Genomic DNA, 25,818 nt, shown 5'->3' on the forward strand with positions numbered 1-25,818 from the left:
AGATAGGGCCAGACCCTATTTTTGCCACACGTCTTTGAAGAAAGACTGTACAGGAAAAAAATGAGACAGAGTGAGCTCATATATTCTTTCCAGAGGTTAGATCCAGTCTCCCTGAACTGCACCAGGATTTTCAGCCATCTTTCAACAAAATGATGCAGGGTGTAAGCCCTCCCATCTTTATGCTGATATCTTCATCTGAGAAGCTAAAAGTGTAAAATATCAGGGTTGGTCAGACCCTGAAATTCATTTCTATCCTGGAGAGTGTGTACAGAGAATGTCGCCTGCCATTTCAGTAAACAAAGGATGTTGTGGCTATAAGCCATCAGCCGCTGCAGCCTCCCCTGACAGTGCACCCTGAGGAGAATTCAGGATGGAGAAAAACAGGAGACTGGCTCTAGAGAGTTAAGATGCATACCTAAGGAATAATTTCAGTGAGCCCAGACTCTTGCATCTTCCCATACATAGAAAAGCACTAAGATCTTTAACTTGAAATGTCTCTTTGTTGTGATTAGCATTAATCTTTTGATGTTCAACCACATGTTTTTTGTTTGTTTGTTTGTCTGTTTGTTTTCAGCAAAAACTCCCATATATCCTGGCTCCTCCCTTACCTCTTTGGAACAGTCCCTCAGAGCTACCTGAGGGGCTGCTATCCTGTGCTATAGTCCTCAGTAAGTCTGCCAAATAAAGTATAATTCTCAACTTTTAGATTGTGCGATTTTTTTCAGTCAACTAGAGTGTTCATAAGAGCTACAAAGGTAGGCAAAAGTAAAGAAAAGCAAAACCACGAGACAGGGCAAAGGAAGGTAGCTAAGAGATGATCTAAAAATGATCTTCAGAAAGTGATGACCAGTGTTTTGCGTCTTTAATAAAGACAAAACAAGAGGAAGAGAATCAGAGAGGCTTGGTGTATTTAGATTAGGTTAGGTTACCCAACAAATGGAGTTTGCTAAAGAAACAAAATGGAATCTACTTCTTTGGAAGTCTAAAATAACCTGTCCAGGATATGTCCAACCTCATGTAAAGCAAGGATCACGTGATCTCTAAAAGTCCTTAACAACCCAGGCATTTTTGTTTTTGTTCTGCTTAAGTCAAATTGCCTATACCGTTCTGGACGCTTTGCACAATTTGGAGAACTTCTTGAAGACAGGGGTCATCTCCTCTCTTAGCCCTTTCATTCTTCAAATACCTGGTTAAAAGCTACCAACCCTCATTGAGGCCCCTCCAGGGAGGCAAGTTCACCGGAGGTTGACAGGAGCATTGGCTCACGTCCAGCTGAACAATTCCCTGCTCCCTGGCTGCTGTGGTCTAGGGCACATGGCTTAACCTCACCAAGCCTCACTTCCCTCACCTTCAACATAAGTTATGTAGCAACACATAAGAAGCAAGGTTTTGAGGTTTCAGATAATATAATATATAAACTTAGCACAGAATAGGTATGCAAAAAGTAGTCACGTTTATTATGCTATTTGCCAGGGCAAAATAGTAGGCACTGGAGGTACAGAACAGGACCTAACCTTATTCAGACCCTGATATTTAAAGGGGGCAAAGGAGATGACCATTTTAGAGGGGCTCTCCGAGCTCAAAGAAGCTTGTCTATTGGAGCAAGTGTTGATCTACTACCTTAGGTCACAGGCATTTACAAAGCAAAACATAAACACATAGTGGAATTCCAAGCAGGTTTACAGACTAGTGCACATGAGTAGCCAGGTGCCCTGGCAACATGGGGTTTGGTCTCCCCGCAGAAGCAGACAAGGAGCATCCGTTTAGATGGAAAAATTCCCGTGGACAGGACAACCGTACCGCCTAAATCAAGCTCTCTCCGCCGGTTCCCACCTCCACCCCCGGCTTCCCATGCATCTAAGGTCACCTTCAGCAGTAGCAGCTTCCGCGTGGCAAGGTGGTTCTCTGGGCACTCGTCCCCTGACCTGTCACCGTGACTGAAGAGGCAGAGGGACACCTCTGCCAGCTCACCTCCACTGTGCCGACTGGCTGCCTCTGCCTCGGGGGCGTCTCGGGCTCTTCCTCCTCTTCCCCTGGGGGCCTGGAGACCACGCTCTGGCTCTCTGCTTTGCACCAGACCTTGGAAACGTCTTCCTGCTGCCTGTGGGAGAAGCCGGCTTCTTGGATGAGCCTTTCTGAGATGAGGTCCGGTCTGGACTGGAAGCTAAAGTTGCATTGGACAGTTTTCTAGCAGCTTCCTCGGACTTCTTCTTTAGCAAGTCCACGACCATTTCTGGGAAACAAGCGTTTATTTAGGAGAAATATTAGTTCTGGAAAGTAGCTCGAAGAATCCTATGGAATCCTATGCCCACTTGAGGGTTCTTGAATATAAATTCTTTTGAAGTTAATATGTTTAATTCCCTGGCCTTGATCTAAATAGATTACTTTTGTAATGGGACCGCTCCAGAGATGCATGGCTCTAGAATAGTTCCCTTAAGATACTGTCCCTCCCCTGTAAGTCTTTCCTGACTACCCTCCCGGGGGAAAGAAGTTCTCACTCTGAGGGCCTTCTCAGTCGCCTGGGCATGCTTCTAGCCAGAACCTCAATGCTATATTTATTTCTTCATTTGCCTGCACTACATGCCCTCCTCTCCTTTGATTCTAGACTCCTACAGGTCAGGTTCACTGCTGTATCCTCAGGGATTGGCACAGGGACTGCCACAAAGTAAGTACTAAATGAATGAATGAATACTTGAACGAACAAATGAATGAAAGAATGAATGGCAGCAGGTCACAGCAGAAGCAGGTGCTGCCCCCTCTCACCCTGGTACACAGAGGAGACATACAGACCACAGGTAATAGCCCTCAGCCAGAGGATAAGCCTTAGGTGAGGAAATAAGACCTGCCACCCCGGGATTGCCGCTGTCTGCAGAGGGCACTGTGCCGGCACCTGGATGCCAAGGCCTGAGCCTAAAGACAGAGAGGGACTCACTAGCAAGTGGCCTGAACTGGACCCGCTTACTCTTGGTTTTCACCGGCACTGGCTTGTATTTGCGCTTGCCTGGAGGTGCTCGCCTAAAAACAGAGAGAAAAAGTGAGGATACAAGACTCTGAAGATGGAACCACGAAATTCCGGTCACCAAAAGGCATACATGTGCAAGAACTGGGTTCAGCCCTCCCTTATCCATAGGGATGGGACAGATGTAACAGGAAATCTGCGGTGAGCTCAGACAGAGAGGAGAAAGGACATGGACATCACAGGGACACTGTAGTGAGGCACTTTGGGGACAGTGTAGTGAGGGGGTTGGAGCATGGGCTCGGCAACAGAGAGAATAGGGTACAAATCCTGGGGACCATGGGCAAGTAAACCTTGCTAAGTTTCGATTTTCGCTTCTGTAAAATAGAAAAAGTAATATCACCCATCCTCACAGGGAGACGAGGAGGATTAAATAAGAACTGTGTGCTTGGCACACCATAAGTGATTGATATATAATTTTTTTAATTCTTTTTTTGTTTGTTTTTTTTGTGGTACGCGGGCCTCTCACCACCGTGGCCTCTCCCGTCGCGGAGCACAGGCTCCGGACGCGCAAGCTCAGCGGCCATGGCTCACGGGCCCAGCCGCTCCGCGGCACGTGGGATCCTCCCGGACCGGGGCACGAACCCGCGTCCCCTGCATCGGCAGGCGGACTCTCTACCACTGCGCCACCAGGGAAGCCCTAAATTATTTTTTAAATGAGATTTTAAAAAACGATTGGAGCAGTGCTCAGCACATACAAAAGTGATTCCCTTTAAAGAAAATCTCTTCAGATACTCATGGCACGGTCCCTTAAGTAATGGCAGCCTCTCTGCCTCCTAGTATTCTGATTCTCAAACTGCTGTCCCCTGGGTGCACCTTCTGAAACAAAAGGGACTTTGCCGACTAGGAACACTCCCGGCTAGTTGGTGGTAAAGCTGAGATTCAAACCCAGCATCCAGGGTCTATGATTCTAAGGGAAGGGCAGAAGGAAAAGATGGAAGGGGAAAAGCATACATAAATAAACCAACTGCTCCTTAGAATGCTGGGGAGGGTGCATTTAGTGCAAAGACGGGCTAAAGAAGTAAGCAGAGCAGAATCTGGACCCACTGCTACAGAAGTCTGTACAATTCAAGTCGTCATTATAACTGAAGTGAATAGGTAGTGCTGAAATGACTGAGCCAGAAAGAGGCGTGCGTTCCTATCCTCTGTCACCTCTTACTAGCTCTACCTCGGGCAAGTGATCAAAGGTAGCTAGGCTCAGTTACCTTAACTGTAGATTGAGGGTGTTACCCTGTCTCACTGGGATTCTGTCGGCATCAAATGTCAGCCTGCACACACAGCACCCAGCACAGTGCCTGGGACACAGAAATGACTCCATAAATGTCAACTGAGAGAAAGGCGCATGAGAAAGGGTGTCTTCCGCGTGGAGCAGCTTTATGATTGATCTCTCATGCCACTAGAGGTAAGCTAAATTATCCCCCAGCCAAATCAGGAAACTGTCAAAGGAAAGAAAAAGGGATTCACATTGGAAACCTGTTGATAGAAAGAACAGAAAACTCCCCACCCAGGCACCTTCAGCCTCTGGAAGCACTTTAAAGACCCTGGGTTTGCTTCATCCTTCAAGCACAGGAGATCTGCATGGAGTAGACCCAGCAGTGGAGACAGCCAGTCCCTAATTCACCCCTGACAACCCTGCACTCCACCAGGAGAGTCCCTGGGCACAACCTCAGGGACTGAGTCTCTTCTGGGAACATCTGAGAACACCAAACCCAAGCCCGGTTGCCAAGGGGAGCTGTGCTGGGCTGGGCTTCTGAGCCCTCACCAGCAGCACATGTACTCTGAACACCACCCCAGATACGGTAACAGATGCCTCACAGGGAAGTCTTCGTCTGCAGGTCTACCTTCAAGCTGATTCATGGGGAGAATTTCTGGCTTTGGGTAAGAATCCTGAGATAAATCCCGCACACTGCCCAGAGCTCTCAGGATGGATACACTGCATCACTCTCCCAGGGACAGATACGGACACATCTTCAACGACCTCACAAATGGGAGTCTGTAGTATGGCTTTTGCCTGATGAGTTGAAGGTTGGTTAGTCTCTGAGAAAGGTGGGCAGAGAAGCAGAGTTAAACATCGTAGAGTCTACCAAGTGAATAAATCCTCTCACTGAATTCCAGGAAGGATCAGGTGGAGACACTGAGAAACCCGACAGTTTTAGATACAGCTCCCAGGGATGGGTCCCAGGACCTCACAGATACCAAAACCCACTGATGCTCAAGTCCCTTATGTAATATGGTATGGTGTTCAGCATATAACCTACGCATTCTCCATATACTTTAAATCATCTCTAGATTACTTATGATACCTAACACAATGTAAATGCTATGTAAATAATTGTAAATAAATATAACTGCTATGTAATTAGTTGTAAATATTACATAAATAGTTGCCAGGGCATGGCAAGTTCAAGTTTTGCTTTCTGGAATTTTCTGGAATTTTTAAAAATATTTTTGATCCACAGTTGGTTGAATCCACAGACGTGGAATCCATGGATACGGAGGGCCAACTGTATGTGCCAAAGACCAACCCATGGGATAGGGTGGCAATATCTACTCAGGTGGGCAGAGGTGTACACCCACTGTCAGATGATCCCAGACAGAAGTCTCCAGAAGCATAAAAAAACAAACAAAAAAAAAAGACAGGAGCCACAGGTCTGGACTAGTCATCCTAGAAAGGCTCAAGATCCTCATTTCCAACCACAAAGAGACCATTTCCCCAATATTCCATAATTCCTACAGATGCATTGTCCTGCACATTTGTCTGCTCAATCTGCTTTTTTTTTGCTTTAATGTATTTATTTGGTTACGCCGGGTCTTAGTTGTGGCACGTGGGCTCCTTAGTTGCAGCTCACTGGTTCCTTAGTTGCAGCGTGCATGTGGCATCTAGTTCCCTGACCAGGGATCGAAGTCGGCCCCCCTGCATTGGGAGCTCAGAGTGTTAACCACTGCGCCACCAGGGAAGTCCCAGACCAGTCTGCTTTGCATCTAAAAGAAAGATACGCTCCGTTGATCATATCTGGTAATTCTTGGGGAGTGAGGACTGTTTTTCTGACCTGCCATGGCGATAAAGACAAGCTCCAATCACCTGAGAAGAAAAGGTAACCCAAGTCCCACCTCGATGGGTCAACAAATTTGTAAATGGATCCATGCGGTGTGTAGACGCTTGGGTAGGAGGTGGCCAGGAAGTAGAGCTCCCCTGATAAAACAGGAACAGGCCATCAAGGACAGGACACAAGGCCGGGCCAAGACAGCTGAACACACAGAAAATCATGACCGGGGGTTGTGGCCCTGAAATGCGTGAGCCCCAGGAAGGGGTCCCTGAAATCCTGACTGACAGTGAGGCCTCAAGGTCTGTGAGCTCCCCAAGGAGAAAGTCCATCTCAGCCCCCCAGACCAGCTTGGGGTGTCCCCCACCAGAGGCACGTTTCTGTTCATGTTCCCTGAGCCAAAGGGCTTCTCATCTCATTTATCACCTCTTTGCTTTCAGAAACTTCACCTCAGTGAGCCTCCATGTCCCTCCCCAGTTCTCCACTACTGATAAGGAGTCTCCGTAAAGCCCAGAGATAGGCAAGCCACAGGCTGAGGCCCACTTATTAGATACTTTATATTCTATTACCCCTTCCTTACTGTGTTAGTCCCCCTTCCCCCATCTCACCGTGTCCTCCAACTCCACCTTCTTCAGTCTTGGGTTCCTTATTTCCTGTGACACCCTCGACTCCTCGGCACCCCCTTGGCCTTCTCCACACCCCACAGAAATCACCTCCACCCACTGTCTTCCTCATCTCTTTTACCAGGGGCCCCTTTTTCCTCATGTTTGAACTCCAGAAAACACTGCTCCCTTCTCATGGTAAGTACCTCATTCCACCTCGTTTCACGGTTCCCTGTGAGGGACAGTGTAGGGTTTATGAGCCCAACTTTGGGTAGATAAAACTGAGTTTGAAATCTGATAACACCCATTACCATCTGTGTTGTCTTGGGCAACCTCTCCACCTGGGTAACGCTCGTGTTATTTATTCACTTGTAAAAGGGAGATAAGAACATCCTCTCTGATTATTAGGTATTAAATGAGAAAGTGTTCAGTCATCGGCAGTTCCTCTTACTTCCTTATGTCTCTGTTCCCTAAAGCCTGGCACCGTGACAGTTTTGTGAGCCTGACACAACTTTTGTGCTATCGCACTGGGTTTAATGCACTTGTTGTTGTGTGATTTACACAAGCTCTCTCTCAACCTTATGGAAGGAAATGTCTTAATAAGGTGCAAATTGGAAAAGTCTAGAGCTTTAGACAGCTCTGAGCTAGTTAAACAATCTTCTTCCTTGAATTCGTGGAGAGCAGTGACTAATGTTTGTCTCAGGCCGAGTGTGAGACCGATGTTCTTTGCAGAGGTAACACACACAAGGTAACAACTGACTAATAGACTTTGGTTTTGTGTATTGACAAACTGTATTTATAATCTTCCCCTTGTAAGGGGGTCTGAGGACTTAGGACAAACCCTTCCCTAGAGCCAGTTTGCCCCTCTGATTAGAAACCCCAGGTACTATCCAAGGTGATGCTGACATTAGATAAATGAGGTGTCTACCAACTGTCTTCATGTGCACAGGTCACCCTCGGGCAAGGGTCGCTCCAAACCACGCAAACAATTTCTGGTCTAAAAGGAGAATTGGAAACCCTGCATTGCTGCATATTCCCTACACATGACTACAGTTGGTGTAAATTATATGTTCCAAACATGCCATAGATTTGGACATGCATGTATTTTCAGGGGAAGACAATGCTAGAAGTGAATTTCATTTGTAGGGTCTGACATTTTTTAAAAATGTATTTTAGGGCAAAAAAAACACACCAAAAAACTATAACAGGCCATGTAAAGCAAAATGCATGCAATGTGAATTTACTGCAAGCTTTGTGACCTCAGCCAGTCCTCCTGAAGATGTGCTTCAGTGACTGACATTCAGAAATCCAGCCCATCAGAACTCAGCCATGGGTAGCCCCACACCCGCCACTCACTTATTTATTTACTCACTCGTTTATTTGTGCCAGCTGTTGGTTAGAAGAACTCAGGAAATAAACTGTAGCAACAGTGAAGGCAGAGCTCCGGTGCAACTACAATGTGGCTTATCTCAAGCTGGTGACTAATAGTAAAATAATGAAATAAACTGAGTTCTAAACAGGTCAATAATGGGAAAGACTATAACACACGCAGAAAATCTGAATCACTCTTTGCAAAAACACAAAAGCAAGCAACTCTGGAAGAAAATAACTTGCCTCGGGGACAGCCTCCCTGGCTTTAGGGAGCCATGGCCGCTGGGCCTGCGCGTTCGGAGCCTGTGCTCCGCCACGGAAGAGGCCACAACGGTGAGAGGCCTGCGTACCGCAAAAACAAAATGAAACAAAACAAAAAACTATTCATCCTGAACTATCTATTCATAAGCTAGCTGAGAGGAAGCAGTGCAGCTGCTGACTGGTTTTCTTTATGTCCAACTCAAGTGACGCTCCTGTACAGCCACCCGTGGCTCAGAGTGGAAAGTGGGAAACCGTCAAGGCTTTGGTTTACACTTGTAGAGTCCTGTGTCTCGAAGGGACCCCTAAGAGATCATTTTATTCTCTTCCTTGCCTCGAAGCATGGCTAGGTGCAGTGCCAAATACCGGAAGGATCACAGGCCTTGTTGCCACTTACATAAACAAAATAAAATGTTAACTTTCAAATTGACACATAACTTATGTAAAGCTGAAATTAAAACCTCATTTTCTTATTTCACACTTTGAGTATATTTATTAAAGCTGAGTCCCTCTCTCTCTCTCCCTCCCTCCCCCCCGCTCTTATGTGCACGCATGCCTTGCTTTGCTGATGCCCTTAACATATGCCTAATCTCTCTAGTGAGTAGCCTCCTACCTAGCTGTCTACCCTTTTCTCAGATCTCTCAGGAAAGAAATTCTCCCTTGTTCATTCACAGAAGTTGCCTAACAAACTGTTGGCAGCGTCAGGAAGAGCCCAGCCCAGCTGGTGGATCATCAGAGGTACCTTCTCTCAGGCAACACCAGCAGGATAAACACCCACTGCCTGCCCCAGTGTTGGCCCTGTCCACATTTGTATAATTGCAGATTAGAACAAAATCAGGAAGGAAGGAGTACATGCACCTCCTTCACAGTCAAAGAATTGAAAAGACTACAGTGTAGACCTTGGCCTGCCCTGCACAGTGAGCTGTGCAGTTCAACAAAGAAGGGGTAAGTCGGCATAGTCAATCTGTTTCCTCATTGGTGAAATAAACGTAACAATCACATCATGAGGGTGTTGTGATTACTAAATAAGATTTTAAAATGTAAACTGCTTAGAACAGTATCCAGTACATTATAAAAGGTGACTAGGGCTTCCCTGGTGGCGCAGTGGTTGAGAGTCTGCCTGCCGATGCAGGGGACACGGGTTCGTGCCCCGGTCCGGGAGGATCCCACATGCCGCGGAGCAGCTGGGCCCGTGAGCCATGGCCGCTGAGCCTGCGCGTCCGGAGCCTGTGCTGCGCAACGGGAGAGGCCACAACAGTGAGGGGCGCGCATACAGCAGAAAAAGAAAAAAAAAAAGGTGACTAAATGACAGTGAAAATAGAAAAAGTGGTAGTTGCATTTTCAATAACAATAATAAGAGTAATAATAACAATAGTAATAATAATGATTATTACGATAATAAATGTTCAGTTCACAATGCCTGTGATTATCTAAGTTCCAGTAAGCAGAAACAGAATAACCGTGTACGTTTGTTACCTGCTTCATCTTCAGCAAAGGAGATGATAAATTTGCCATATGTGCTGATCAACCCTGGGAAGGCACAGGACTCAGTGCTGCCCAGGCAAACGTCCTGTTTCTCCCATTTCTTGGTTTTTCTATCTTCCTGCAAAGCCATAAGTCGACTAGATGAAAAGCAAAACCTTATATTTTAGGGATCCATATTTCCACCCTGCAGGATATTTTTTCCTCCTAGAATCAAGGAATCCTTGACTATCAGGAGTGAGTCTCCCATAGGAGACCAATAACTAGCTTCCCTCAGGAATCAGAAAAGCTGCTGCAGAGATATTTCGGTCACCCACTTGCCCTAGATGGGGAAGTTCACTTGCTATTATAAGAGGAGCTTGGTGCTCTGTGAAGGTTGCACCACTACAAAAGACTAATCTAATTTTTATTAACTGCTTAGTTGCTCAATACCTCTAAGCCTCTATAAAATCTATCAATCTATAAAATGGGGGATGGTAAGAGAATTTACCATAGGCAAGCATTGTGAATGTTAAATAAGATAATATATATAAATATCTCACTAAGTGTCTGGCATATAGTGAGGGCTCAAAACCCAGTAGCTGGGGCTCAGCCTTACTCTCCGCTCTACAAGAACTCTCAGTCCCTTCCTTCGGGCAAACACACAGGGGTCAGTCTATCACTTCTTCATGCTCTTTTCAATCCCCTAACCTGTCTATATGGGAAGAGAGAGAAAAGGCAGAAAGGAGAAGGAAAAAAGGCAGCATGGTAGAGTGAAAGAGCAGGAGTGTGGGGTCAGTTAGAACTGAGCCGTTCATCTGACCAGGCATCAGTAACTTAACGGCCTTGCGTCACAGCTTCCTGCAAGGATGAGAATTCCCATGTTCATGGTAAAGGACCTGGGATCTAATGGTCACGCAATAATCAGAGGCTGCTATTATATTTAATATACTGATATTATCTAAAATCATTTCTCAAACCCTTACGGCTGCTGGCCTTTGCTTACCCTCTGCAAACTCAAGCAAGCATGGTTCCAGGTATAACTGTAAGGTGGGTGGCTGTAGCCATGAAGAAGCCATGGACTCAAGAAGCTAACTTGGGTTAACCTCAGTAATCAACAATGACTCCTTTATCATCATTATAAGCTAGTAGGTCTAAACCCAGGAAAGCTCTCCTATATCATCTCAGAGGACTGATGGGCAACATTTTGAAACACAGTACACAGCTGCAGATTCTCGTGGGTATGCCTCACCTCTCCGATTTGGGATCAGCTTTGCTGGGATCTGCCCGAGAAAGCTTCATCTCAGTAATCCGAATCTTTTCGACCCTCTTCTTGCCCAGGCATGAATAATAAATATAGAACTTGTGGTTGCGGTGGAATTGGGGATGAAAAGCCAACCCCAGGAAGCCTCTCTCATCCCCCATCCAGGGAGTGATCAGCACGATGCTCTTGAGGTCCAGGAAGGGTTGCTCCAGGCGACTCCCATCAGGCAGATAGACCCCCACCTGCTCGGCCACGAAGAGGCGACGGGTGCCGTCCCCAGCGTGGACCATGGAGACCGGGTTCCTCAGCCCGCTGGCCACAGGCAGCCCCGAGGGTTCTCAGCCACCACCCCCAGGTTGCGGTTGAGATGGTCACTCCTCAAGACGTTAGGGAAGCAGTGGTCCTTGTCGGGAAGGTTGAGGAGCCATTAGAAGCGCGCGCCATCCTTTTCATGGGATTCCTGGAGGCGGCGGTCATTGGTGAGCAGGGAGACTGCGGAGCGGCAGTTAGAGTGGAATGCAGAGCAGTAGTCAGAGCAGAGGTCGGGAAGGTTCCGGAGGGCCGTCCGCGGGTTCTCAGCATCATAGCGGTGGGCTGCGCAGGGCGAGCACTCCTGGAAAAGAAGAGGCAGCTCAGCCCCAGCGGGCAGACGGACCACGGTGGAGCTGGAACCAGTTTCTGAGCAAACAGTGGGAAAAAAGATCTGGGAAAGAACCAGGATTCTGGGGCTCCTGTTACCAACTACTGGTAAAGTTCCTCTCTGGGACCCAAATTTTCTACCCAGTTAATGCTTCTGAAAAGCAGAAAGGAAAAAAAAAATCCTCACATTCACTATACCATCTCTAGCATTTTAAGTTCATTCTTGACATATAGAGTTTTATTAAACGATCCATTTTTTCTAAAAAAGAGAGAGCACCAAATGTCTCCATCTTTCCCTTTATCCTAAATGCTGTGTCTGTAAGATTTAATTTCTTTTTGCACATCTGAAGCAATGTGGTGAGGGTTTCACATTTGTTGAATCTCAGGGTTGAATCCGTAGTGTTAATTACTTAATTTTCTGTGCTTTTCCGTATGTTCAAAATATTGTATAATTTAAAAATAAAATGATCAAAATGAACACGCTACATCATTCCCAGGGATTAGGCATCTAGCAATTTCTTCCCTTATTTATTAAAAATATTGAAGTGTTTAATATACAAAACACCATGCTGGGAGCCACACAAATTTAAATTGTGGCAATGGGGCCATATGACTGCTCTTTACACACATACAAGGACTGTGAACCAAAGGAATATCTGCTACTTGGGCTTCCCTAAACTATAGCGTTTCCTAGGAGGAAAATAGAATATTGTGGGCAGACAACCAACTCTCAACAGTGACGAAAGGCAGAGGCAAGTGAGATGAGGAAAGTAAGAAAGACCAATTTAAAGGGGGTAGTTTGGGGCTGTGGAGTAGGGCAGGGTCCTCTGGCCCAGAACCCGCTTCTGATCACTGATGCCTCCCCCAGGGCCGTCTCATTCATGTCTGTTCTCTCATCACTTTAACAGAGGGACCAGCAGCGTTTCTCAGATATGTTGAGTTCCCCATTCTTTCTTATTTCAGCCCTGATGGCAGACTGCAGAGTGACTTCTTGGTTATCAGAAAGAGCAGAAGAAAGAGCCCAGAGACTCACAGCATCTCTCCCTGGGCTGTTGTCTGCTTCTATTCAGGATACGTGTCAGAGCTGCTGACAAGAAGCCATATGAACCGCTCTGAGTCCCTGGCTGAGCTGTCCACCCCTGGGGAGTAGAAAGAAGAGGGATAGAAGACAAAAATAAGGATGAAATACCCAGGAGCAAAGGAGGCTGTGGACATATAATCACTACCATGGCACACTCTTATGCAGCAATTTAGAGTCTGCACAGTTGCCTTTACTCAATCAGCTCAGTAACTATCATTTCTCTGTCTTAGAAAATGAAGGCCCGGGCTTCCCTGGTGGTGCAGTGGTTGAGAGTCTGCCTGCCGATGCAGGGGACACGGGTTCGTGCCCCAGTCCGGGAAGATCCCACATGCCGCGGAGCTGCTGGGCCCATGAGCCATGGCCGCTGAGCCTGCGTGGCCGGAGCCTGTGCTCCACAACGGGAGAGGCCACAACAGTGAGAGGCCTGCGTACCGCAAAAAAAAAAAAAAAAAAAAAGAAAATGAAGGCCCAGGAAGAGTCTCTATTGTGTGCCAAGCACTGTCCTCTGCACGGGGGCTGTGACAGTGAGCAAGGTGCACAAAGGCTCTGTTCTAATGGACCTTACGCTTGCCCCAGGTTAGAGAACCATTGAGTGGATGGGCCAGGGCTGTTGTGGCTCTACTTTGGCATGGTGTGATCAAAAGGGCACGAGACTTGGAGCCTGAGCCTCCGGATTTGTGCCCCGACACTGTTTGACCTTCAGTAAGTCCTTTAAAACTCCTGATTCCTCATCAGTAAAATGGGGGTCCTAGTAGCTGCCTACAGGATCATTGCTGGGAACACACCACGTGTGGGGGGGAAGAAAGAGGGAGAATGAAGTCGTGAATTTTAATAGACACTTGTAGCTTATTCTTTTTTGTTTCATTTTTGGTTTTGTTTTTAATTTTATTGAAGTATAGTTGGTTTACAATGTTGTGTTAATTTCTGCTGTACAGCAAAGTGATTCAGTTATACATATATATATTCTTTTTCGCATTCTTTCCCATTATAGACATGTGTAGGTTATTCTTATTCCTCAAATTCTTAAAACTGGAGAGCTGTTGAATTTGGCTTTCTGAAACCTCACCCAAAAGGGAAGGGGGAGGCAGAAGAGAGGGAGGGAAGAGACATTTTTATCAGGGGAATATCTCAGAAATTAAGAGTCTCGGTGCTGCTCATAAGAGCCCAGCTTCTGCCCAGATGGTTTTCCCAGAGTTAATTCTCCAGGAAACAGCCAAGGGGTGGAACCCGAGGTAAGAGAGGACAGCCCGGAGCGATGCCTCACAGGTGGCTGGCTTCTGTGCCAGCCTCTGCTATGTTCCCTTCACTGGGAGTTGGGGTGGCCCGTTGGCTCTGGAATCACAGCAGGAGAGCCAAGTAATTGTGCTGACATGCCCAGGCGGGTCTCAGATCAAAGGTCTGCCTGGATTTGCTGTGTCTCACCCCCAGCACATCATGAGAACACTCCTCCTCACAGCAACCTCTTTCACCTGCTCTCCAACACAGACTCTCCCCTGTACCCCTGAAGCCCTCTTCCCACAAAGTCAGTGTGTGCAGTCTGCATCCAGCGTGGGTTCAGGCTGAGACCTACTGAGGTGATGTCTGCCAAGCATGTGGGTTTTGGCTACTGGAGAGCCAGGAGAAGCAGAACCTCTGAGTCATTGCCACTCAGCAGCTTGAAGCTCTCCTAGGCCAGGTCTGGAAAGCTGGGGAGAGCCCCCATCATCACACCAGAGACCCCCTGGCACAAATGACCAGGACGAGGGCTGCATCCCCACGGATGCCACCACTTCCCCCATGCGCTCTGTGAGCACCACAGGTGTGTGCTGTGCTCAGCTCTCAGAGCCCTGCAGGGAGGACTCAGACCATGGCTGCCCAGACAGCTCCATGAAGAATACCAATCGCATTCTTCTGGGGCCTGAGAAAGCATCAGGGCCCGCAGAACCCCAGAGGGAGAGCTTTGGGAAACCTGTGGAAACCAAACTCCACCTCAGTGTGTCTGTGCAGAGCCCAAAGCCCCAGGTGGAGGCAGCTGGCAGGTGAGCAAGCTTCTAAAGGGCTTTTAAAATACAAACGTTTTTGTAACTAAGAGAAAAGTCAAGGGGAGGGAGTCCTTAGAATGATCCCTGGGGTACTGTTCAACATCATACCTCGTTGAATGTTGCTTTTTAAAACATAATACAGCATCAGTAATTCATTGGTGGCTGTGCTGATTCCACGGGGTTGTTTGCTCGAAGTTCAGATAATGTCATTGCTCTGGAAGCCTTGGGCGGGAGGAGCTACACTTGGACCAACTTCCGCCAGTGAATCTACAGCCCTGAGGCCTCAGAAATGGGAGGTGACCGTTTACCCTGTGACGTGTAAGAATGAGTGCATTCTCTTGTTCCGTGTAGGACCTGAGAGTACTTTTTGGTTGTACTAACGTTTGTCTCAGTTTTCCTTTGCCATGAAAAAAAAATTGAGTCCAAAGGAATGCCTCCTTTTTGGAAAATAATTTTAAATGATTCTGTTTACAGAATTAGAACTCGGCATTAAAAAAATTAACTTGGACATATGAAAACACAAATCTTCCTACCTACCCAGGACATGTAAATCAGATCTTATTGCTTTGGGCAGAGTGATTACAAAATTAGCAGGGAGAGATTGGCTTGCAGGTCCCATCAGATGTAATGACAGCATGAATTTCTCATTATTAAAATATGTAATTTAATATAATATATTGCATAATATATTTTAGATATAATATTTTAGATATAATACCATAATACATGTGGTTATGTAATAATTATGCAGTAATTAATTTTATCATAGATGCCTCAATGTCAGTTCAGTAGGTTTGTATGAGCATGTGCAAAGCATTATGCTGGAAGAGGAATGTTGAACAGAAAACTGATGCACAAAACAAACTTTTTCAAGAAATTTATGCTCTGAGAAGAAAAGTTAAAATAAATTTCCAAATAATACAAGGCAGATTATATTAAGATAATAAGGAAGGAGCAAACTGCCAGTGGATTCCAAGGAGGGAGAGATGACATCAGGCTGGAGGGGACAAAGAAAAAAGTCTTAATGAAGGTTGATCAGGGTATTGAGATAAGGTACAGATGGGGAAGAACGGAGGACAAATTTTGACTGTGAGGTGAGCTTAGGAGATAAACCTGGAACCACCAGCTGGGCCAAGACCGAGTATCTGAAATCACTTTAGCTCTCACTTTAAAAATTATTGTATTAATTTGCTAGGGCTGCCGTAACAAAGTACCACAAACTGCGAGGCTTCACTAACAGACATTTATTGTCTCACAGTTCTGGAGGCTGGAAGTCTGAGATCAAGGTGTCGGCAGGGTGGGTTCCTTCTGAGGGCCAGGAGGGAGAATCTGGCCCCCGTCCCTCCCCTAGCTTTTCAGGGTTTACCAGCAATGTTTTGCATTCCTTAGCTTGTAGAAACATCACCCCAATATCTGTCGTTGTGTTCATACAACTTTCTCCCTGTGTGCATGTCTGTGTCCAAATTTCCCCTTTTATAAAGACATCAGTCAGATTAGCACTCACTTTAATGGTCTTATTTTAACTTGATTAACTCTATAAAGATCCAATCTCCAAATAAAGTCACATTCTGAGGTACTGGGGGTTAGGATTTCAATGCGTCTTTTTGGGGACACACAATTCATCCCATATCAGTTACACACACACACACACACGTTGTTTCCTATGGCAAGTGCCTTTTTTTTTTTTTAATAAATCTATTTATTTATTTTTGGCTGCGTTGGGTGTTCGTTGCTGCACGCGGGCTTTCTCTAGTTGCGGCGAGCGGGGGCTACTCTTCATTGCGGTGCGCGGGCTTCTCATTGCGGTGGCTTCTCTTGTTGCAGAGCACGGGCTCTAGGCACACGGGCTTCAGTAGTGGTGGCATGCAGGCTCAGTAGTTGTGGCTCGTGGGCTCTAGGGCGCACGGACTTTAGTAGTTGTGGCGCACGGGCTTAGCTGCTCTGCCGCATGCGGGATCTTCCCCGGCCAGGGTTCGAACCTGTGTCCCCTGCATTGGCAGGCGGATTCTTAACCACTGCGCCACCAGGGAAGCCCAGCAAGTGCCTTTTAAAAACGATATTGTGAGGTTAAGTTCTGGTGTTTATCCTAGAATCAGGTCATGGAATAAAATTGAGAAAATATAAAAAGAAATGCTCCAGCTCAGTACTCTTGCATATAGTTTACTGATTTCTCTGGCATCTATCTGCCTTCTCTCACAGTCTGAAAATGAGCAGGCACGTTTAAGCTTAGGGAAAGTATTAACAATTCTTCTCATTTGTATTATGTACTATAGTTTATGAAGTATTTTCTCACTTCATCTCATGTGATCTTCACAATAATTCTATTAGCTAAGCAGGGTAGATATGCCATTACCAATGTATAGACAAGTGGCTTAAGTCTGAGAGGTTTCATGAAACATTTAGGGTCATGCTTTAGGTGACCGCAAAAGATGGCAAGGAAGTTTAGGTGTTCTGAATTACATCCCAGATTTTTCTCATTCCATCATGATGTATAAAAGTATTTTTTTAAAAAGAAAGTACACGAACTTCCCTGGTAGTCCAGTGGGTAAGACTCTGCACTCCCAATGCAGGCAGCCCAGGTTCGATCCCTGGTTGGGGAACTAGATCCCACATGCATGCCGCAAATAAGAGTCCACATGCCACAACTAAGAAGCCCGCATATGGCAACGAAAGATCCTGCATGCTGCAACTAAGACCCAGCACAACCAAAATAAATAAATATTAAAATAAAAATAAAAAAGAAAGTACAGCAATCAATTTTACTTGTCTCCATTCTGTAGGTAAAGAAACAATGAAAGCATATGATAAACCCAGGATTCAAACCTAACAGTCTCCTGAGGCCCTACCCTTGGCAGAAATTCACCAAGATTATTACTGCCTATGGGACAGGTGCACTCAGTCCATAGCTTTCATAAATTTTCATTCAGTTCTACTCAATAGTTAATAAGCCAGAAATTCTGTTAGGTGTTGGTGATATGGAGATTATTAAGGGTAGGTAATATACTACTGAGAAAGACAGATGTACAAAGACCATTAAACAATGTGGTGATTTCACAAGAGTCTGTATGGGGAGGGATCAGTGAGGACACAGAGAGGGAACCTTCCATGCCCAGGAGAAAGGATGGATGATGGATCCCCTCTATTCTTTTTCCTGCTCCCTAGCTCAGGGCGCTACAGGTTATAAACATGACTAAACTGGAAGGCAGTACACATAGCACAGAGTGTGACCTTTGGAACCACACTGATCGGGTTATAGTCCTGGAGCCAGCACCTACCAGCTGTGACCCTGGGCAAGTGACTTAATCTCTGAAGACACCACTTTCTTTCTTGTTAAGATAGGGATAATTCATAGGACTGCAGCGATGAGATGATGAAATGTAAAGCCCAAAGTGCTTGATAAATTTTAGCCATTATGACTCATGAAACTAGCTTTTAGTGGGCTTAAAAAAATTTCACAGTTGGAAAAAGTTTCACATTGCTCTTATTGCACAATTAGATACAAACATTTGATAACCATATCTACTCATTTCTCCTTCATTCTCACCTCCATCCTGCTAGGGACCATGAGAATTCATAAATCCTATTTTAGAGTTTTTGACTATAGGTTTCAGGGAGTAGATGCCCTGACGATCTTGGCTTAGGCTTTGAGATTCTGTCCACATCCTCTGGGAATTTCACCCTTATAGTGTTGATCTTATATGGAACTCCTTTACCACCCAAGCATGGACTCTCAGTGGTGAAGCCGACCCTATTCATTGGTAGTTTTCACTAGCTTTACTTTGGTTCTGTGGGGCACCTACTTGTTTCACACAAATATTATAAAGTTGGGTAGTTATTTGTTGATAGTCATTTATTTACGAAGTATAAAATATCCAATTATTGACAAAGCATAATTTGTCCCCTAATTTTCTGACAGACGGTTTGAAATTGGTAGGAATATAAGCCAATGGGGAAAACGTGTGGTTTGCCACCTTAATATCGGACTTGCTCTGAAGTTAAGGAGCCTTCATGGAACTCAAATACTAGTTATCTGAACAGTAAATGTATATGAGCCAAGATAGTTTTCAAGAAGCACTTACTCCACCAGTTACCACAACATATTAGAAAGCTCAGCTGATATTCCAGGAGAGTTGTTCTTGGCTTCTGAACAAAGCTTTCCAATGGGCTTCCTGTATGACCCTGGGACACTATTTCTCCACTGTCCAGCTACCTACTGCTGCATTCTGGTTTCCAATAGAAAGGAGAGGGACACAGTAGTTCTAGAACATGTCTTAGATTGCTGTGCAAGGCAAACAAGCAAAACCAACAAAGCTAGAATCCTTTAAAGTTAGGCCAGTGCCAGCTAAAAGCAACCGGGCCCCTCCTACCCTCTCTGACCCAAATGAGTCCTCCAGAGTCAAAGGCAGCTCTCTACCAGAGGTCACTTAACCCCACACTGCCATGTCTTACTACCAAAAGAGAAAGAGGAGGAGTTCTTTTCTAAATCCTTCTCTGTTTCCTCAACAGAACTCATCACCAATATGTTCTTCATGGTGGTAAACCTAACATAGATCATTTGCATCTAAAAGAATACACACGTTCATTTAACAGTCCCACAAGTTATATTTCATTACACAATTATCAGAGGCAAATTATCTGCAAACAGCAATAACTGCTGTAGAGCTATATGCTCTGATTAAACAAATATATTTTTATTTGAAGATTATTCCTTAATAAATGTTACATTTAACAGTACAAAAAAAAAGTAAAAATATATTTACAAAGAGCAAAGGCAATGAGACTGTCTCTTCAGCTATAACCGATAGTAAAAGAAAATATAACTTTTTCATAGCCAAATAAGCTACCTTCTTAAAATATCAAATAAATAAATACATTTAAAGCTATCAACTGAGTTACTACTCTGTAGCTACTAATCTGAAGTAACTAAAATTCAGTATCAGAGTCCTGGATTTACAATGCTGTATTTTTTCACTGATTTCTTTATCTGCTTAATTTTCTTCTTTAAGACTTGATGATCTTGTTTTGAAATATTCCGAAAATATCTACAACCTAAGAAACAAAACAAGGCAAAATAAAAAGTTTTAATACTTATCATCAAATTCTTCAAGTATATTTCTACATTTTAAAAATTTTGCTTCAACTCTGGCATACTGATGATTCTAAAAGTAGAAGGATTTGTATTATCTACACCGATATGTCTAAGCCCAGTCTCAGAGCTGTCACCAATGAAATGTACTGCTTCCTACATACAAAAATATTTCTGATGCATCATAATTAAAGCATATACTTTAGCTTGTTTTCTACCTTCCCTCCTAAACCTTAGTTAAGGTGATATGCATATTATATACATTCATATATTAAATGAGCCTTCTCCAGAAGCAAACTACTAGAGCTTCCTTCTCAATGATAAGTTGGTAAAAGAGCCAAAGATGCATTTATGACAATAAGGAAGTTCTCTGTAGAAAACCCTGATGTGAAGAATTAGAATAAACAAATCATAGGTTAGAAGAAATCAAAAATTTAATCTAGTCATTCCCGCCATCTAGCAGGCAGCTGGATGGTGATCATGCAGATATGCCAAAGGTGCTCATCAGAAGTTCTACCTGCTTTTCATAGTCTTACAATGCTAAGAGGATCACTAGTTAAGTATTTCAGAGACATGAATCAAATTCCTGTAAGAAAAACGTAAACTGGATATTATAAGAGATTTTCTCTATTTAATAAATGAGACCATAAAAAACATAGGAAAAATTAATTTTATTACAGTGTCAGTTTGCATTTATTCATATTCTCTGGGAACTTGCTAGAATATATATTGTACCTAGAGTAACAATTTTTTTTTTTTTTTTTTTTTTGCGGTACGTGGGCCTCTCACTGTTGCGGCCTCTCCCACTGCGGAGCACAGGCTCCGGACGCGCAGGCTCAGTGGCCATGGCTCACGGGCCCAGCCGCTCTGTGGCATGTGGGATCCTCCCGGACCGGGGCACGAACCCATGTCCCCTGCATCGGCAGGCAGACTCTCAACCACTGCGCCACCAGGGAAGCCCTAGAGCAACAATTTTATTATCCCTGAAAATAGTAAGGTGAGAACTGCTAATATTTTATGAGCTGGGAAGCAGTGGCGTGTGTGGTGTTATATAATAATTTGTGTTTCTAAACACATCTACCACTTTAGCAAAAACAAAATACTTTGTACACAGATTTCTGCTTCAGTCTAGAATACAGAAAACTGGAAAAAACTCTGCTACCAATCTAACACAGAGAAAAAGCCAAATAAACTACAATTCCTAACTTCAAGCCCACCAAGCTAAAGTCACAGGGCAGCCAAGCAGCCTGAACTGTTGGGAGGAAAGGCCCCTCCAAGGAGAAATGGGCCTGGTTCACCTTGAGCAGAGCATGGGAGGAAGGGCAGCCACCGTACCCTACTCCAAGCTCAAAGCAAAGGGAGGCCACGACTAAAATTCGAATCCCAGGATGTACTGAGGGTAACCAGATCAAGAACAAAACCCAGCACAACTCCCAATAGACTGACTCAACCCCCATACTAACACCCTGAAAGAAGAAAAGGTGAGTCCATTCTCAGACATTTTATGCCTGATATTCGCAGGATACCTCAGAATGTATAAAGCACTTTGATGTGATGTTTGTGTGATGCATAACAATCCTGTACGCAAATAGGGCAGGTGTTACACTGCCCATCTCAAACAGAAGGATCCCAAAGGTTGACTGCTTGACCTAAGTGACATGGCAAGTAAGGGACAGAATTGGAAGTTAACCCAGGTCTCCCGACCCAACTCAAACACAGGTACCTTTTGATATCTGTACCAGGAACCTCTACACTCATAAAGTAGAAAGTCACAGTCCAAATCACATTTGTTTCTTGTCATCAGTACATCAGAGAGAAATTTTAAAAACTACTTTCATGTTTGCTAATCCTTTTCCTCCCATAAAATCAGTATTTTACTAATCTAAGTAACCATCTGAAACATTAACTGAGAATACTAATTCCAAATCAATACAAATTATATCTAAACCGACCTGAAGAATCTCTTTAGGATACTTTAAACTCTCTGGCCACATAGTGCTTACTCATGGCCACTGTGAGGTCACTTTCTTCACCTCTGGACACGTTCTGTGGCAGTCTCATTTCAGTACTGGCTACCTTTCTATATTTCAGTGGTACAAAGCAGGTAAGAGTTTTAACAGTCAAGATATTCCCCAAAGAAAAGACCAATTTCCCTTTCTTTTAAGAGGACTTTTAAGTAAGTTAATAGGAGGTATTTTTTTTTTCTTTTCTGAAGGGAAGAAAATGTCTCATCCTTACAGCAACAGGTAAGTAAATATAAATAACATAAAGCTGTCATAAAAAAATGAGGTCAATAAAGAATATTTTTCTATGTCTCATATAGTAGATAATCTCAGTAAACTTTCTCTACAGCACAGCCAAATGGTCATTTGCTGTGAAAACGGTGCATCCTTTATCTTAATGGCCCCTAAAGATACTCAAGTTAGAGCATAAAAACCAATGACGATCAACAATATGAAATCACTGTTTCTAATCCATGGAAATTCCCTACAAGCAGATCACCTGGCCCGAATTCAGTATTCATTTTTCCACTCAGCAGTTATTTTTCCATCATATAATACCCTTAGATACTGTTTAGGTAAACTCTAATATGAATGAATGGTCACACTTTGTAATTTCAAAATCACCTGAAAGCTATGGCTAGATTAAAAAGAAAACAAAACATGTACCTTTTCCTAACAATAACCCAGCTACTAAGGCTTTCTCACAAGCTAAAGCTTTATCTTCCTTCCAATCACTTTTTGCCCGAAAGTAGCTGAAGTGAAAGCTTGGCCACCAGTTTTTCCTGGAGTTCCACTCTTCTTGAACCCAGGCAAGATGCCTCCTGGAAAAGAAAAGTGTCAAAAGGGAAGGTCAGTGATGGAGACAGACCTATAGTGTCAGAATCTGAACTTAAGTAGGGTCTGTGGAAAGATGACAAGGAAGATGTTTCCAAACTAGCTTCCAAGTATAGCCATGGCATAGCACACGCATGAAAGCAAATCCTTTTTTGTCCTCTTTGATCTCCACGTCCCATTTTCCATTTAATGAAAGAGCCAGTTCAGTACAGCACAGCAGTTAACAGCATAGACTCTAAGGTCAAAATCTCAGATTCAAATCCCAGATCTTCCATCTACTATCTATGTGATCTTCGGCACGTTGCTTAATCTTTCTGAGCCTCTATTTGCTTGAGGATATTAATGGTGCCCCTCTCACAGCACTGTTATTAGGATTAAACTGGTCCATAGTATAGCAAGTGTCATATAAAGCTCTTTGCATGCTGTCTGGTACAAAGTACATTTTCAACAAATGTTAGCTATTGTTATTTATTTCTTAAAAGTTACTTTAAAACCTTACTCTAAAATTATATGCTACAAAGAATTACTATCCAAATTGAGATGGCATTATTCCACAAACACAGGAACACATAGGTTTGACAGTTGAACCCAGGCACTGCTAAGTACTCCTCAATAATTTAATAGAGCAAAGACTTATTTAGTACCTATTTGCCCCTGTGGCAAAACTTCTAGAGGTTTAAAAAGTGAGCAGCACATTTCTCTGCCTTCAAGAACCTTGGGGTTAGTAAGGGTTTGTACAGTGCTTTAGATTTGGAAAGTGGTTTACAGGGAGTACATCAACATATCACACCAAAAATACTTCCTAATCAAGACTGTTCTAAGGTCAAGTCAGGTCTGAAGCCTGAAGCAAGTTCCCACTGATAATGAATTTCCTAAGCAACTAAAATGGATATAATAAATCAATGAAATTTAATTTTTGTGATATCTTTTATTCTCTCACACACAAGGTAAAAATGACAAGGGCCACTCCTTTTCTTTTACTCAGAATGTGGCACTGATGATTATTTTGATCAGAGGGATAGCTTTAGATACCCAGCTCACAAGGGACTTAATAAATATTTGCTGAATGAATAACCGTGACGATTTTATGAGGTTCTAAAAAAACCCACTGAAAATGACTGAGAACTGTTGGGAGAAAAGCTGCTTCCCATGTGATCTTACAAGTTGATGACACAAACAGCTTTACAAAGAATCTAGTGAAGAGTGGAGGTGACCCCTTCTGGTCCCTATTTCCAATTAGAAAGCACAAACTTAGCTCTTAGCAGAGTAGTGGTAAGGGCTATTACCCATTTTGATAGCACAAAAAATCTGGATAGAATTTTTGTATGTTTTACTTGTGACTTCCTATTTCCTGTTCTTCTGACGTACTCAGAAGAAAACAGCTGAAGACACAGTTCAAGATACCCAAAAACATAAACAAAGAACTGTATTAGCTAAAATATTATAAAACATTATTTATGCTGATCCAGTAATAAACACTGTATGTTTCTTACTTACCCCATTAAAGTCTGTCTGAGATATTTTGCCAAATATTTCCAAGCAGTTATATTTTTAGTGCATCCAGCAAAATCTAAGACTCCAAATAATACCTCCAACCCCAGTTTATGGTGTTCTTCGTTTTCTGCAATGGTCACAACAGTTAGAGTTTACAGAAAGCACTGAAGAGCACAAAGCTAAAAGATTATATTCCACTGATAAAGTATCACTGAATCATAAGCCTTCTAAGTTAACAGTTTAAAACAATTCATTATGATCATACTCTCCTGTGATGAATCTGAAGAATTTGATAATTTAGTCCACATTAATGAAGGCAGGGTGGTGAGTCTGACCTCTATATGGGTTTATACTACTGAGAACATTACTTAAGGTACCGGCCCTATTTGGGCATTTTATATATGTTCTCTTCTATTACGAGAAGAACCAAGGTAGTCCCAGTACCTACTGGACTTAGCAAGCGGATTTCCTATGAAGAATTATGTTCTTTTCTATACTGAGGTGAATCCCAGTAAAGATTAAGATGAGCTGAATCATATAAATTGAAGCCGTTTTTCTTTTGCAACCATTGCCTAAATTCTATAGCAGAGGTTAGCACACTTTTTCTGTAAAGGGCCAGACACATTTAAGTTTTGCAAGCCTTACAGGCTGTCATAACTACTCAACACTACTGTCATAGGGCAAAAGCAGCCATAGACTGCTTTTATATTTTTGTATATAAATAAATGGACATGGCTGTGCTCCAAAAGAACTTGATTTATGGAAACAGGCAAGAGGGAACTTCCCTGGTGGTGCAGTGATTAAGAATTCGCCTGCCAATGCAGGGGACACAGGTGCTACCCCTGTTCCAGGAAGATCACACATGCCACGGAGCAACTAAACCTGTGCACCACAACTACTGAGCCTGCGCTCTAGAGCCTGTGCACCACAACTACTGAAGTCCGTGCACCTAGAGCCCATGCTCCGCAACAAGAGAAGCCACCACAATGAGAAGCCCACGCACTGCAACCAAGAGTAGTCCCTACTTGCCATAACTAGAGAAGGCCCGGGTGCAGCAACGAAGACCCAATGCAGAAAGAAAGAAAGAAAAGAAAGGAAGGAAGCAAGGAAGAAAGATAGAAATATTAAAAAAAAAAAAAAACAGGCAAGAGGTGGTTCTGGCCCATAGCCACAGTCTGCTGAGCCCCAGTCTACAGCTTGTCTGCACAAAGAGATTTAAAACAAACTACTTACCTGATTTTCTCAGTAATCTATGGAATTCTAACATCAGTTTATGAGATGGTACAATCTGATACAAAATCTGGAAGAAAAGATAATCTTGTAATTTTTACACATTCGAAAGGCGTTTCTCTAATTTCAGCTTACTTTCAAATAAAGTTCTTACTATCTAATATGCCCTTGGTAAAGGAATCAAGGATTTAAAAGACACTTTGCTTTTTTTTTTTCTTGCGGTACGCGGGCCTCTCACTGTTGTGGCCTCTCCCGTTGCGGAGCACAGGCTCCAGACGCGCAGGCTCAGCGGCCATGGCTCACGGGCCCAGCCGCTACACGGCATGTGAGATCTTCCCTGACCGGGGCACGCACCCGTGTCCCCTGCATTGGCAGGCGGACTCTCAACCACTGCGCCACCAGGGAAGCCCAAAA

At 43.9% G+C, this 25,818-nt stretch overlaps 2 protein-coding genes across 7 annotated transcripts in view; both read right to left on the reverse strand.

Moving 5' to 3' along the window:
- Window positions 1-1,110: 1,110 nt before the first annotated feature.
- HHIPL2 (HHIP like 2) lies at window positions 1,111-12,538 on the reverse strand. The gene is given in 7 exon segments (XM_027122471.1): window positions 1,111-2,233; window positions 2,933-3,015; window positions 6,128-6,209; window positions 9,768-9,931; window positions 11,005-11,338; window positions 11,341-11,792; window positions 12,495-12,538. Coding segments are annotated over 7 exon segments (1,425 nt in total). The 3' UTR covers window positions 1,111-1,967.
- Window positions 12,539-16,735: 4,197 nt separating this feature from the next.
- TAF1A (TATA-box binding protein associated factor, RNA polymerase I subunit A) overlaps window positions 16,736-25,818 on the reverse strand; it is a 37,010-nt gene continuing 27,927 nt past the window's right edge. For 5 of the 6 annotated variants that reach the window (XM_027122239.1, XM_027122237.1, XM_027122238.1 and 2 more), the window contains 4 exons: window positions 25,408-25,474; window positions 24,178-24,301; window positions 22,513-22,667; window positions 19,410-19,806 (listed from right to left, as the gene is read on the reverse strand). In XM_027122239.1, coding sequence (XP_026978040.1) covers window positions 19,694-19,806; window positions 22,513-22,667; window positions 24,178-24,301; window positions 25,408-25,474 — 459 coding nt within the window. In that variant the 3' untranslated portion in view covers window positions 19,410-19,693. Of the gene's footprint in view, window positions 16,844-19,409; window positions 19,807-22,512; window positions 22,668-24,177; window positions 24,302-25,407; window positions 25,475-25,818 lie in introns of those variants that run through there. The other variant, XM_027122240.1, reaches the window with a different exon arrangement.

This window comes from Aethalodelphis obliquidens, unplaced genomic scaffold, assembly GCF_003676395.1.
Source record: "Aethalodelphis obliquidens isolate GAN/ISIS:26980383/991018 unplaced genomic scaffold, ASM367639v1 scaffold24, whole genome shotgun sequence".
Classification (NCBI taxonomy): domain Eukaryota; kingdom Metazoa; phylum Chordata; class Mammalia; order Artiodactyla; family Delphinidae; genus Aethalodelphis; species Aethalodelphis obliquidens.